The 16334-nt window shown below is 45.9% G+C and overlaps 1 protein-coding gene across 1 annotated transcript in view; it reads left to right on the plus strand.

Annotated features, from left to right (window-relative positions):
• Positions 1–3255: 3255 nt before the first annotated feature.
• RWDD1 (RWD domain containing 1) overlaps positions 3256–16334 on the plus strand; it is a 58057-nt gene continuing 44978 nt past the window's right edge. Inside the window, exon 1 of the mRNA XM_082252601.1 lies at positions 3256–3461. Within this exon, the coding sequence (XP_082108727.1) occupies positions 3389–3461 (73 nt within the window). The 5' untranslated portion in view covers positions 3256–3388. The remainder of the gene's footprint in view (positions 3462–16334) is intronic.

Below are 16334 nucleotides of genomic sequence, written 5' to 3' on the forward strand. Positions count from 1 at the left end.
CAGACCGTTGTTCTTTCTGGAATGAACACAGAGCGCCTGTGTTCCTCTTCATTAGGATCACAGGTCTCTGTGTTGATTACACAAGTCCCTCCCCCATACCATTAGAAAACACCCCCTAGGCCCACACAACCCTTTGATCGCCCCTGGGTTAACACCTTCCCTGCCAGTGTCATTATTACAGTAACAGTGCAAATTTTTAGCACTGATTACTGTAGTAATATCACTGGCCCCCCCCCCCAAAAGTGTCAAAAATGTCAGTTAGGGGTCCGATCCTGTCCGCCGCAATGTCCCAGTCCCGCTAAAAATCGCAGATCGCCGCCATTACTAGTAAAAAAAAATAATAATAAAAATGACATAAATCTTTCCCCTAGTTTGTAGATGCGATAACTTTTGGGCAAACCAATCAAAAAACGCTTATTGTCATTTTTTTTACCAAAAATAACTTTTTTTGGAAATGTTATATAGCAGAAAATACAAAAAAAAATGCGCTAAACACACTTAGAAAGAAATATGTATATGTGCTAAACCGTGAGTAAAGTGAAAACAACTAAAATTATAACTAAAAAGTCAAAGCAGCAGCTGGAGTGGGAACACACCAAATAAAGAATATAAAAGTAAGAGCCGCGCTAATATGAGACATAAAATATCAAAACATGTGCTTAAATGAGGCAATTTAAAATACTACTGGTAAATCAATTGATACACATCTAAATGATAAAGAGTATATTCAAAAAGTTGTGCTTGAATGAGGCAATCAAAATACTGCTGGTAAATCAATAGATACACATCTAAATAATATTAAAAAGTATAGTCCAAAATGTAGTGCAAAGTGTAGAAACAAGAATTCCTCCACCTTGATAGATAACTCTTCAACTTGAGGGCCACGCTATGCGCTCACCACAAATCAGATGTAAACAAGCCCAACCATATAAAAACAGCAAAGACAGAGATTCATCCACAGCAGTGCTATAACTTCCAATCCGTGATTATTATTATTAATATACAGGATTTATATAGCGCCAACAGTTTGCGCAGCGCTTTACAGTGTGAAGGAAGACAATACAGTTACAATACAGTTTAAAACAGGAGGAACTAGAGGGCCCTGCTCGTTAGAGCTTACAATCTAGAAGGGAGGGTCAAGTGAAACAAAAGGCAATAACCGTGGGGGATGATGAAATGAAGGTCACACTATGCGCTTACCACAAACCCAACTCAATGTATGGATGGTAAACTCCTGACCGATCCAATGGAAATGGGATGATCCCTCCAGCTGGTGCAGCCTAGCAGAAGCGCCAATCAAGTACAGTGCTGAGGCACGAACCGTCCAGATCAACCTCACTCCGGCATCAGCCACAAAAGAATATAGGCCACAATGGTGAAGTACGTAGGTAAAGTATTTAATGTATAAAAGTAATCAACTTACATGCAAACAGAGTAAAAGCGCTTTCTCGGCAGGATCCGAAGATGCAGCCGCCCGACTTCCGGGTAGTACGTAGGTGACGTCAGCACGCCTTCCCGACGTGTTTCGTCATAGATGACGTCTTCCATGACGAAACGCGTCGGAAAGGCATGCTGACGTCACCTACGTACTACCCAGAAGTCGGGTGGCTGCATCTTCGGATCCTGCCGAGAAAGCGCTTTTATTCTGTTTGCATGTAAGTTGATTACTTTTATACATTAAATACTTTACCTACGTACTTCACCATTGTGGCCTATATTCTTTTGTGGCTGATGCCGGAGTGAGGTTGATCTGGACGGTTCGTGCCTCAGCACTGTACTTGATTGGCGCTTCTGCTAGGCTGCACCAGCTGGAGGGATCATCCCATTTCCATTGGATCGGTCAGGAGTTTACCATCCATACATTGAGTTGGGTTTGTGGTAAGCGCATAGTGTGACCTTCATTTCATCACGGATTGGAAGTTATAGCACTGCGGTGGATGAATCTCTGTCTTTGCTGCTTTTATATGGTTGGGCTTGTTTACATCTGATTTGCGGTGAGCGCATAGTGTGGCCCTCAATATTTCACAGATTGAAGAGTTATCTATCACGGTGGAGGAATTCTTGTTTCTACACTTTGCACTACCTTTTGGACTATACTTTTTAATATTATTTAGATGTGTATCTATTGATTTACCAGCAGTATTTTGATTGCCTCATTCAAGCACAACTTTTTGAATATACTCTTTATCATTTAGATGTGTATCAATTGATTTACCAGCAGTATTTTGATTGCCTCATTTAAGCACATGTTTTGATATTTTATGTCTCATATTAGCGCGGCTCTTACTTTATAGTATATAGCAGAAAGTGAAAAATATTGTTTTTTTTTCAGAATTGTTGCTTTTTTTGTTTAAAACGCAAAAAATAAAAATCGCAGAGGTGATCAAATACCACCAAAAGAAAGTTCTATTTGTGGGAAAAAAAGGACATCAATTTTATATGGGTACAGCGTAGCACAACCGCGCAATTGTCAGTTATAGCAACGCAGTGCTGAATCGCAAAAAATCCTTCCAGGGCTGTAGTGGTTAAGGGGGGGGGGGGGGGTTAATCTTCCAGGGCTGAAGTGGGTTAAGGAAGGGGTAGGAGGTAAACCTTCCAGGGCTGAAGTGGTTAAGGGGGGGAGGAAGGGGTAAACCTTCCAGGGCTGAAGTGGTTAAGGGGGGGAGGAAGGGGTAAACCTTCCAGGGCTGAAGTGGTTAAGGGGGGGGGGGGGTAAACCTTCCAGGGCTGAAGTGGTTAAGGGGGGGAGGGAGGGGTAAACCTGCCGGGGCTGAAGTGGTTAGGGGGGGGGGGATTAAACCTTCCAGGGCTGAAGTGGTTAAATTGGATTGGCTGCCAAAGACCCCATGAACCCATTTCCATTCCACTAACATCGAAAAGCAGATGACACTGCCCAATGGGAAAAACTGTGACATATAAAGAATACATGATAACACCTATTTCCGCCTTATCTATATCAGAGCTGACAGATGGACAGTACATCTACATTCACACACACATGCTAAGAAACGCTTCTTGATGACATCATATCCAGCGACAGTTAAAGCTCGATCTGTCAATAGCCGATAGTAATAGAAGGGAAACTCGTGCCTTTAGTACTTTCATGTGGCACGATCGGCTGACTTTCTTCTCGCATACACGGTGGTGTCTTTAGCAGCTATCTATAAGAGGACAATGAGTGCGCTGTAGCAAGCGATCACTTGTACGACGTGCCAGCTGTCCTAAGCCTGGCACTGGAGGAGTTAAGAGGGTGGAGGTGCAGTTTTAGACTAGAGCAATCGATGTCGGAGCGAGCGATTCTTCGCCGAGCGTGGCCGGCTGGGTGGCAGTGAGGGGGTAGCTGTGCGCATTGCTCTCTGCCCTGTCCTCGGTCAATGGCCCGCTAACCATGACGGATTACAGCGAGGAACAGCGCAATGAGCTGGAGGCTCTGGAGTCTATCTATGCTGACTCGTTCACAGGTGAGACAGGGCCCCAGGACTGGGGTGTTATAGACCAGGGTGACATGGAAGGGCCCCTCTGGGGTGTTATAGACCAGGGTGACATGGAAGAGCCCCTCTGGGGTGTTATAGACCAGGGTGACATAGAAGGGCCTCTCTGGGATGTTGCAGACCAGGGTGACATGGAAGAGCCCCCTGGGGTGTTGTAGACCAGGGTGACATAGAAGAGCCCCTCTAGGGTGTTGCAGACCAGGGTGACATGGAATAGTCCCTCTGAGGTGTTATAGACCAGGGTGACATGGAAGAGCCTCTCTGGGGTTTTACAGACCAGGGTGACATGGAAGGGCCCCTCTGGGGTGTTATAGACCAGGGTGACATGGAAGGGCCCCTCTGGGGTGTTATAGACCAGGGTGACATGGAAGAGCCCCGCTGGGGTTTTACAGACCAGGGTGACATGGAAGGGCCCCTCTGGGGTGTTATAGACCAGGGTGACATGGGAGAGCCCCGCTGGGGTTTTACAGACCAGGGTGACATGGAAGGGCCCCTCTGGGGTGTTATAGACCATGGTGACATGGAAGAGCCCTGCTGGGGTTTTACAGACCAGGGTGACATGGAAGGGCCCCTCTGGGGTGTTATAGACCAGGGTGACATGGAAGAGCCCCGCTGGGGTTTTACAGACCAGGGTGACATGGAAGGACCCTTCTGGGGTGTTAGACCAGGGTGACATGGAAGGGCCCCTCTGGGGTGTTATAGACCAGGGTGACATAGAAGGGCCTCTCTGGGATGTTGTGGACCAGGGTGACATGGAAGAGCCCATCTGGGATGTTGCAGACCAGGGTGACATGGAAGAGCCCCCTGGGGTGTTGTAGACCAGGGTGACATAGAAGAGCCCCTCTAGGGTGTTGCAGACCAGGGTGACATGGAAGAGCCCCCCTGGGGTGTTGTAGACCAGGGTGACATAGAAGAGCCCCTCTAGGGTGTTGCAGACCAGGGTGACATGGAATAGTCCCTCTGAGGTGTTATAGACCAGGGTGACATGGAAGAGCCCCCTGGGGTGTTGTAGACCAGGGTGACATAGAAGAGCCCCTCTAGGGTGTTGTAGACCAGGGTGACATGGAAGAGCCCCTCTGGGGTTTTACAGACCAGGGTGACATGGAAGGACCCTTCTGGAGTGTTAGACCAGGGTGACATGGAAGAGCCTCTCTGGGATGTTGTGGACCAGGATGACATGGAAGAGCCCATCTGGGATGTTGTAGACCAGGGTGACATGAAAGAGCCCCTCTAGGGTGTTGCAGACCAGGGTGACATGGAAGAGCCCCCTGGGGTGTTGTAGACCAGGGTGACATGGAAGAGCCCCTCTAGGGTGTTGCAGACCAGGGTGACATGGAAGAGCCCCCCTGGGGTGTTGTAGACCAGGGTGACATAGAAGAGCCCCTCTAGGGTGTTGCAGACCAGGGTGACATGGAAGAGCCCCTCTGAGGTGTTATAGACCAGGGTGACATGGAATAGGCCCTCTGAGGTGTTATATACCAGGGTGACATGGAAGAGCCCCCTTGGATGTATAGACCAGGGTGACATTGAAGAGCCCCCTCTTGGATGGTATAGACCAGGGTGACATGGATGAGCCCCCTCTTGGATGTATAGACCAGGGTGACATGGAAGAGCCCCCTCTTGGATGGTATAGACCAGGGTGACATGGAAGAGCCCCCTCTTGGATGGTATAGACCAGGGTGACATGGAAGGGCCCCTCTGGGGTTTTATAGACCAGGGTGACATGGAAGGGCCCCCTCTTGGATGGTATAGACCAGGGTGACATGGAAGAGCCCCCTCTTGGATGGTATAGACCAGGGTGACATTGAAGAGCCCCCTCTTGGATGGTATAGACCAGGGTGACATGGAAGAGCCCCCTCTTGGATGTATAGACCAGGGTGACATTGAAGAGCCCCCTCTTGGATGGTATAGACCAAGGTGACATGGAAGAGCCCCCTTGGATGGTATAGACCAGGGTGACATGGAAGGGCCCCTCTGGGGTGTTTTAGACCAGGGTGACATGGAAGAGCCCCCTCTTGGATGGTATAGACCAGGGTGACATGGAAGAGCCCCCTTGGATGGTATAGACCAGGGTGACATGGAAGGGCCCCTCTGGGGTGTTATAGACCAGGGTGACATGGAAGGGCCTCTCTGGGATGTTGCAGACCAGGGTGACATGGAAGAGCCCCTCTGGGGTGTTGTAGGCCAGGGTGACATGGAAGAGCCCCTCTAGGGTGTTGTAGGCCAGGGTGACATGGAAGAGCCCCTCTGGGACGTACTCTTCAGCCTGGTTTCTGAGTCTGCTTTACAATTCTCAGTCCCTCTGGACCTAGATAAAAAAAGTAGGGAAACCCTTAGAAGGGTACTTATCAGTCACTTTCTTTTTGCGCTAAGCCTAGCATAGGTTCACATGTGCATGCACAGCGCTCCATTCATTTGAAAGGGAAAGAGCTGTTGGAAATGCAGGGAGAGAAGCCCGCAAACCTTTTTTGAAAATGCACGACATGGAACCGCAGGGTGCTGGGGTGCATACCAATGCATGGAGGTGCCTTGAAGAATTAATGACATCCGCCCCTGACGTGCGGGAGTTGCCTTTAAGAATTAACAGCATTGCCATGTGTCCACCAAACTGCAGCGCTTTTCTGTGTGAGTTAGGAAAGCATGCAGAAACGCGTTGCTTTTTGCACATGTGAACCTAGCCTGACAGAAGAATCTTCTGATGCTTCCAGGAGTGATGTCTGGTCTGTCTGTGCAGTGTGGTTTCTTCTACAGATCCAACTACAAGACACAGTATTACTATAGAGGGCTTAGAGCAGTGCTCTTCAAACTGCAGCCCTTTGCTTGCCTTTATCCGACTCTTGAGGCATTATTCCTGCCACTGACACCAGAAATGGGGCACTATTCCTCTCACTGACATCAACCTTGTGTATAATTCCTACTCCTGACGCCAACAATGGAGTGCAGTTCTAGGACCTGAAGCGATTAATCGACAACTAATCGATTATGAAAATACAGTAAACCCCCCTCCATTGCGGGGGTTACGTTCCGGACCCAGCCGCGAAAAGTGAAATTCCGCGAAATAGAAAAACCCTATTAAAATGCATTGTAGGCATGATTTTTTTACTGTCACTGTACGTGTAGAAGCATTTTAAGGTCTTTAAACACACTTTTAAAACAATAGAAACTAATTTAAACACATAAAAGATACTAAGAGACAGAGCAAGAGCTATGAAAAACACAAAAATCTTTCATTTTTAATGATTTATATAGTAAAATAACATTACAAAAAAAAACGCGAATTACCGGGACCGCAAAAACTGAACCGCGATGTAGCGGGGGATTACTGTACAGTAATCCCCCGCTACATCGCGGTTCAGTTTTTGCGGTCCCGGTAATTCGCGGTTTTTTTTGTAATGTTATTTTACTATATAAATCATTAAAAATGAAAGATTTTTGTGTTTTCCATAGCTCTTGCTATGTCTCTTAGTATCTTTTATGTGTTTAAATGAGTTTCTATTGTTTTAAAAGTGTGTTTAAAGACCTTAAAATGCTTCTACACGTACAGTGACAGTAAAAAAATCATGCCTACAATGCATTTTAATAGGGTTTTTCTATTTCGCGGAATTTCACTTTTCGCGGCTGGGTCCGGAACGTAACCCCCGCAATGGAGGGGGGTTTACTGTAGTTGTCAACTAATTTCATAAACGATTAGTTGGCCTGCAGAATGCCTTATTTGTGTACATATCTGGACAGTGCAGCACACATACAGCTCAGTACACCGTCCATGCATGTCCGAAGACACAGTGCCAGAGTTGTATAAAGTACTCAAAACCCATACTTGAGTAGAAGTGGAAGTGCTCGATCAAAAAGTGACTTGAGTAGAAGTACTAAAGTATTCAACATTTTTTGTACTTAAGTATTGCAAGTAGTTTTTTTAAAAAATTTTGCTACTCAAGTACTGGAAGTAAAAGTACAAGTACTGTGTTATGTAGTTATTAAAGAAAGAAGTCAAAAGTTTGAACATCATATTGTTTTTTATTATTTCAAATGCAGCTTTTATTTATACACGCAGTAGCATTTATTTTCGGATGCGCTGATAATACACATGTTTTGAGCTTCATGAAATCTGCCATCTACTGTTCTGGCAGTGGTAATTTTTATAATAGTAACGAGTAACTATGCAGCACAAAAAAAAAATATATCGGAGTAGAAGTATTTAAATCATTGAAAAAATGTAGTGAAGTAAAAGTGGAAGTAGGAGAAAAAAATCCTACTCTAGGAAAGTACAGTAGTGAAGTAGTTCTACTTAGTTACTATACATCTCTGCACAGTGCAGCAGACATACAGCTCAGTACACCGTCCATGCATGTCCGAAGACACAGTGCAGCACACATACAGCTCAGTACACCGTCCATGCATGTCCGAAGACACAGTGCAGCACACATACAGCTCAGTACACCGTCCATGCATGTCAGACACAGTGCAGCACACATACAGCTCAGTACACCGTCCATGCATGTCAGAAGACACAGTGCAGCACACATACAGCTCAGTACACCGTCCATGCATGTCAGAAGACACAGTGCAGCACACATACAGCTCAGTACACCGTCCATGCATGTCCGAAGACACAGTGCAGCACACATACAGCTCAGTACACTGTCCATGCATGTCAGAAGACACAGTGCAGCACACATACAGCTCAGTACACCGTCCATGCATGTCCGAAGACACAGTGCAGCACACATACAGCTCAGTACACCGTCCATGCATGTCCGAAGACACAGTGCAGCACACATACAGCTCAGTACACCGTCCATGCATGTCCGAAGACACAGTGCAGCACACATACAGCTCAGTACACCGTCCATGCATGTCCGAAGACACAGTGCAGCACACATACAGCTCAGTACACTGTCCATGCATGTCAGAAGACACAGTGCAGCACACATACAGCTCAGTACACCGTCCATGCATGTCCGAAGACACAGTGCAGCACACATACAGCTCAGTACACCGTCCATGCATGTAAGAAGACACAGTGCAGCACACATACAGCTCAGTACACCGTCCATGCATGTCAGAAGACACAGTGCAGCAGACATACAGCTCAGTACACCGTCCATGCATGTCAGAAGACACAGTGCAGCAGACATACAGCTCAGTACACCGTCCATGCATGTCCGAAGACACAGTGCAGCACACATACAGCTCAGTACACTGTCCATGCATGTCAGAAGACACAGTGCAGCACACATACAGCTCAGTACACCGTCCATGCATGTCCGAAGACACAGTGCAGCACACATACAGCTCAGTACACCGTCCATGCATGTCCGAAGACACAGTGCAGCACACATACAGCTCAGTACACCGTCCATGCATGTCAGAAGACACAGTGCAGCAGACATACAGCTCAGTACACCGTCCATGCATGTCAGAAGACACAGTGCAGCACACATACAGCTCAGTACACCGTCCATGCATGTCCGAAGACACAGTGCAGCACACATACAGCTCAGTACACTGTCCATGCATGTCAGAAGACACAGTGCAGCACACATACAGCTCAGTACACCGTCCATGCATGTCCGAAGACACAGTGCAGCACACATACAGCTCAGTACACCGTCCATGCATGTCCGAAGACACAGTGCAGCACACATACAGCTCAGTACACCGTCCATGCATGTCAGAAGACACAGTGCAGCACACATACAGCTCAGTACACCGTCCATGCATGTCCGAAGACACAGTGCAGCACACATACAGCTCAGTACACTGTCCATGCATGTCAGAAGACACAGTGCAGCACACATACAGCTCAGTACACCGTCCATGCATGTCCGAAGACACAGTGCAGCACACATACAGCTCAGTACACCGTCCATGCATGTAAGAAGACACAGTGCAGCACACATACAGCTCAGTACACTGTCCATGCATGTAAGAAGACACAGTGCAGCACACATACAGCTCAGTACACCGTCCATGCATGTAAGAAGACACAGTGCAGCACACATACAGCTCAGTACTGTCCATGCATGTCCGAAGACACAGTGCAGCACACATACAGCTCAGTACATTCATACATGTCAGTAAATGCGTGAGAACCTGTGAATGTGTGAGGAGCAATGCCTCATGGGACATGTAGTCCTGGGCAGGAAGTGAGTGGTTCTAAAGGCAGAAGTTTTTTTTTTTTTTTTTTTAACCTTGCTATAGGAGCACTCTATACTATACTTTACAGCTTGCTATTAGGGCATTCTGAAAGCAGGAGGGCCCAGAAGCATTGGTGGGGGACCCCAAAAGAGGAGAATCAGGGCTGCTCTGTGCAATACCATTACACAGAGCAGGTAACTATAACGTGTTTGTTGTTTAAAAAACAAATTCACTTTAACCTCTTGCCGACTGCTGCAGTCAGCCCCTCACAGGAAAAGCGACGTAGGGCTACGTCGCTAGCCTGTAAGGGTTTTGGGAGCGAGCGCTCGCCGCCGGATGCACGCTCCCGCTCGGTCACGGACCTCCCCCCCCCCCCCCGTGCGTGTGCCCGGCGGACTCGATGTCCGTCTGTCATTCTCCCCTGTGTAAGAATGGTGATCAAGCGGTTCTACTATGTAGGACCGTTGATCACTGTTCTTATACATCAAGCCACAGCCAATCACAATTAGAAACACGCCCCCAGGGACACACTTAACCCCTCCCTCTCAAAGTTAACCCCTTCACTGCCAGTATCATTTTTACAGTAACAGTGCATATGTATAGCACTGATTACTGTAGTAATGTCACTGGTAACCCCAAAAATGTCAAGAAAATTGGCCTAAAATGTTAAAAAAAATTTGATTTTTACATTTTTTGGGGGGGGATTTTCATATAAAAAAAATGTGAAAAATATTGTTATTTTTGCAAAATTTACGCTTTTTTTGGTTTATAGCGCATGATCAAAAAATCGCACAGGTGATCAAATACCACCAAAAGAAAGCTCTGTTTGTGGGAAAAAAAGGACGCCAAATTCGTTTAGGTACAGCGTTGCACGACCGCGCAATTGTCCGTTAAAGTCACGCAGTGCCGAATCGCAAAATAGGCCCTGGTCAGGAAGGGGGTAAAATCTTCCGGGGCTTAAGTGGTTAAAGGCAAAGATTAGCATCTGAACCCAGAGAAGGTGGAGACTGATAGACTAGAGGTAATATAAGGCATTACAATTACATTTAAACTAAACTTATATCAGTATTGTGCATTATATTTAAAATCATATCCATGAGAAAAAATATCAGCTTTTAGTACTACTTTTATATAAAATATTTTTTATCTCTCTTCCACCCTTTATAAGGCTTCATGTCTGACTCCTAGTTGCCCATATATCCCACTTCTGGATGTATTTATCATTCTATATAATATATATTATTACTTTCATTGTTTTACAGTATAAATGAACCCCTTATAGTGGCGATTATATATAACAGGTGATAAAAAGAAAAGCATGCCCTGGTTCACACATATGTGTTTTTTGGTGCTTTTTGCAGAAACGCACTACAGTTCATTTAACATGGTTTCCTATGGGACACTTTCACGTCTATGCTTTTATTAGCCGCTGCGTATTGGAAAAAGTTCTTGACCCTTTCCAAACACAAAACTGCTTTTTTTTTGGTTCAATAGACTTCAATGGGGAAGCTGAAGAAAAGAATGTAGTGCGTTTTTGAGACGATTTGCGTTTTTTCATCTGCCCAACAGCAAATTGGCCAAAAAAAGCATAAACAATGCAAATTCGCAGAAAAATTGCTTGTGCAAAAACACAGAAACACACAGCAAAAAGCACTGCAGAAACAGATCAAAAGCAAACTGCATAGGTGTGAAGCGAGCCTAATGCTTGCCATACAGTTATCCGATTTTCGGATGAGAATATTCATACAAAAAATCTTTGTACATTCCCTGAATGAAAGGAATGTTTTAAAATTTCACTTGCTTTTAACATTCAGTTCAAAAATTAATTTTTTTTTTCTTTCTCCTTTTTTTTTTTTTTTTTTTTTCTTCGTTTACAAACTTTTTTTATTAAAAAGTGCAAAAGGTGGTACAGAGGTAAAACATATTACAACATTTACGTAAGATTCTATGGGGGGATAGTTTTTGAGAAATATCGAGTGTAGGTAGGGGGTAAGGTGAATCCCCAGGTATGATAAGGAGCTCTGTGACTATTGGAAGTCAAAAGAATGTTTAAGTATTTGAAAGCAGGTTACTGGTATGTTAATGGGCATCCATATGGATTTCGTAAGATTACTAGTGAGACCAGATAAAGCTGAGAATTTACTCAGTGTTTGTAATAAATTGGGTAGAGAAATTTTAGGGTTAGTGATGAATAACAGCATGCCATCTGCGTACATGCTGAGTTTATACTGTGAACCTGCTTTGGAATAACCTGTAATGTCAGGGTTTTGGAGAATAGCTGCTGCCAGGGGCTATATAGCAAGTGCGAATAGTAGAGGAGAGAGCGGACATCCCTGGATGGTACCTTTTGCTCACTTTAAAAAAAAGTTTGAGTTACAGTCTGTGATACGGATTCCCATTTGTGGGTTGGCATATAACGGTCTTAAGGTGTGAAAGAATTCACCTTGAATTTGGCTTTGGACTAGTGTTAAGATTTCTCTGTTTTGAATGAGAAGAGGGAATCAAATTTACATTTTTTAGTTTGAATCTGTTAAGAGAAGTGTGGGGTCTTGAGTATGATGAGTTTTGTATGGTTTCTCTAACTCTTGGGTGAGTGAGAGTATGTTTGACCATCTTAAGTTAATAAGGTGTTCTCGTAGTACTGCCTTATGATGTGATCATAATGTCTGGAGTGGAGTTTGATGTAAAAATATTCCTCGAAATGCTTATTGATGATTTTTTTGCATGGCGGGGTCCGAAATTAGGGACTCGTTCGAGCCTCCATGAGTAAGGGGTAGGGCTGAACGATAGTCGATGTGATATCGACTATCGTTCTGCGGGCGTGGGCGATATTCACATTGCCGAAGATACGATGTTAAAGCACATAGGCATTAGGCAGGGAGGCAGGGAGAAGTCGGGACTCGGGGGAGGACTCACAGTGATTCTTGTAGCAGCCCGACACATCCGTCCCACACGTTCAGTGGTGAGCAGTGCGCCGTGAGCAGCTGCACAGCTAACCAATCACGCGTGCCTGCACACCTGATTGGTTCGCTGTGCCGCTACTCACGGCGTGATTGGTTCGCTGTGCCGGTCAAGAAAACTAGCTGCAGGGCGGCAGACTAAACGTGTGTGTTGCACGGATGTTGAGTCACTGTCAGGCTGTGTTCTTCTACTGGCTCCTACCACCACTGTGAGTCCCGACTGTGAATAATCCATTCCACACTGTCACTGAGTGCACTGTCAATCCCTCCCTACAATACCATTATTAACCCTGGCCTGCCCTGTATCTGCAATTACAATCAGAAGAAGGCTGTGCTGCTGCCTGCATGCCCTGCTGCAATACTTCATGATTTCCATCCATTCCCACTCAGCATCCCTACAGTAACATTAACCCTGGCTGTCCCGGACTCCCAGTGCAATATATATACACTCAGAAGAAGGCTGCTGCAAAACTCATTGCATCCCTACAGTAACATTAACCCTGGCTGTCCCAGGTGTCCCTTGCACAATCAGAAGGCTGCACTACTTCCCTACCCTACAGTAACATAATTGTTGACTTTAGCCTGGATTGACGGGTCTCTCAATATCGCAATATATATATATAGTTGAAAAAAAAATATCGCAATGTACTTTTTTTCCAATATCGTGCAGCCCTAGTAAGGGGTATTAGCAAGGCCTATCATGGAGGTCGTAAAGGCTGCTATGTGGTGGTCTGACCAGGGACAAATATGAATAGAAGCATCTTGAGAGTTTGCTAGAATGATGGGGGTGCAGAAAAGATATTCCAATCTGGCATAAGTGTCATGAGGGTGCGATTAATGAGTGTAATCACGTGCACCCACGTTCAGAGCTCTCCAGGAATCGATGAGTTGAAAGGCAATAAGTTGTGTACACATCGACTTGGACTGACTTCTGTCTAATGCAGGTTGTTAAACCAAATTTAAGTCCCCACCTAAAAGGATATGTGTGGATTTAAATTTTTGCAAAATGTCAAAGAAATTTCGAAAAAAGGTGGCTTGCCCTTCATTTGGGGCATAAACATTCGCTATGATCACTTCACGGCCTGCTAAAACCCTTAATAAGAAAATCTACTATCATTGTTCTTGTAAACATGTTAGACTTGCAAAGCTAATGAATGATGTAGAAAAATGGCAACCCCCCCTCCTCCCCTGTTACACTTGTGACCCCTATCCCCCATGTCACACCTGGTGACTCCGATTCCCCATGGCATACCTGGTGACCGCAATTGCACACCAGGTATACTCCATGTCACACCCAGGGACCCTGATTCCCTGTTCTGGGGACACTTACTGGGCAGTATGAAGAGAGTGGCCTGCACTCTGCCCTCCTTCACCATGATCCTGCTTATTCCTTCTCCCAGGACACTCCTCTCCTGGACCACAGTGCTCACCACAGCTCCAACTGGCTCCTGGTGGAGGGAGAAGCAGCAGTCGGAGAGCTCCACACCTCCTTCATCACCAACATCCTCAGGCCATTCCGTTGCCTCGTCACTTCTGCTCCAGTAAAGGTGCCACCCTCCAGTGCCGAGCTCCGGTTCAGCTCTCCTCCACTCCCTGCTTAATACCGACCCAGGGAAATGAACGGCTGCCCACCAGCTCAGATTTGAGAGTCGCTTCCCGCCCAGGGATTAGGCCGCTCAGCTCCAGACGAAGAGGATCATTATGCAGCTAGCACTCCGGTGGGCTCCTTTCCTGCCCCTTGGGGCTCCCCCAACAATGGTGGAAAGCCAGGGCCTGGTAGTTCTGCCACTGCCCCAGACACCTGGCATCTTCCTCTGTCCCTTCTTCCTCCCCCACTGCCGCCCCTTTCCTCAGCTCACAAGGATCATTCATGACGGAGAGTGAGTGCTGACTCGTGGCTGCGCCCCTAGGTGGCAATGCGCCCTAGGCAGCTGCCTAGTTTACCTAGTGGAAGCATCGGCCCTGCTCCTATTGTGATTGTCTAAGTCCTCTACATGGGCTTGTAGTTGAAAATAGGCCGCTGAAAGAGCTTCATGTTCCCTAGAGAAATCATTGTAAGCAATAGAATGCTCATCGTGTTTGGTTTTAAGCATGTCTGTGTGAGAGCCTAAAGAAGCAATTTCCTGGGACAATGTGTTGGTAGATTTTTGGAGTTCACATTGGAATTTATTAGGCAATATTGTGCATAAAGTCTCCAGACTCTGATCCAGATCAGCTTTTGTGAAAGGAGTCACAATCTGAAGAGCTTTGATCCAGTGTGAATGGCTCTGTAGGGAGAACGGATGCTGAAGCTGTAGCAGAGGACTTAGAGCCAGCGCCATGTCCCGCCATGCTGCTCTATTGGGCTCTGAGGAGGTAGTGGGTTAAAGATCCCTGTGACCCTCCTCTGCTTTTTTTTTTTTTCCCAGTGTAGGCATACACGGGTGTTGTAGCGGGGGATCGGCATGTCGATTAGGTGGAAAGCAGGCGGATTATCCCCAGGATCGTGGCCATGTAGCCGAACGGGTCCAGAGCACTGTTTAGAAGTGGCCGCTTGTCTCCATGCCACGCATGCGCCCCCAAAATCAATGCAATATCTGAATGAAAACCACATACACGGTCTTAAAATTCCTTTGACCAAGAAGTTTAATATTCTGCTCCTTCAAATTTTCCCATCACTGTGGTTCGAAAACGATTGTCGATTTGAGCCCACTAACAATTGGAAAATAGAACAAACTTTGTTAAAATGCGATCTCTTCTGTCATTCTCAGAGTGGATTCGAGATTTTGCTCCTGATCCATATAGTTGGTTATTTATATTTATCACTGCATATAGATATTTAAGAATAAATTGCTTTTTTTTTTTTTTTTTAAACTTTACATATTCACTAAATTATACAGCAGACTTTTTTTTTAGGGTTATTATCCGATTAATCGATACAATAATCGGCCAACTAATTGATTATGAAAATAATCGTTAGTTGCAGCCCTACACTGTTTCTCCCACTGACACCAACAATGGAGCACTGTTCCTCCCACTGACACCAACAATGGGTGTAATGCCTGCTTCTGATGCCATCGATGGGGACGCTGTTCCTCCCGCGGATGCCAGTTCATCTAGCGCCCCGGGCAAGTATGTAGAACGGCACCACCTGGTAATGAATGCTGTAGAATGTGTTTTACTGCTCTGTGTCTATTCTCTGCCCCCTTGCTCTTCTATGCCTACGGCAGCTGTTCCTCCTGCCCACCCTTTGTCCCAGCCCTGCCTCCCACTGACCCCAACAATGGGACACTGGTACTCCCTCCAATACCAAAGATGCATTGTTAACTCTTGACGACAGGACAAATTACACTACCAATGGCCACAGTCCAACTCCTCTCAAGTTTGAAGGACCCTAAACTGCTAGCTCTTTGTTTAGAAAGTTTGGAGACCCTGGCTTAGAGGTTAGGAATGTAGGCAGTGGCATTTCTAATGCCTCATTCACAAAGATGTGCTGTTCTGTAAACCCTGTCTTGACCCGCACGTGTGGCTTGGTAAATCAGTGACAGACCATTGGCTGTTTAGATCTCCAAGTGCGTTGCTGAGTGTACATCCATGTGGAATTTTTGCACAGATCAGAATTCAAACATATTGGCACATGCTGCGGATTCCTGCAGCTGGAATTACAGGTGTGTGCAAAGAGCTGTGGCTGCCCATAACATGCAATGATGAGCCACAGCAATCAGTATCTGTTCACACAGCTAGCAATAACCTGCAGCGATTTGTA

The sequence above is a fragment of the Pelophylax lessonae genome (assembly GCF_965119305.1).
Source record: "Pelophylax lessonae genome assembly, chromosome: 3".
Lineage (NCBI taxonomy): Eukaryota > Metazoa > Chordata > Amphibia > Anura > Ranidae > Pelophylax > Pelophylax lessonae.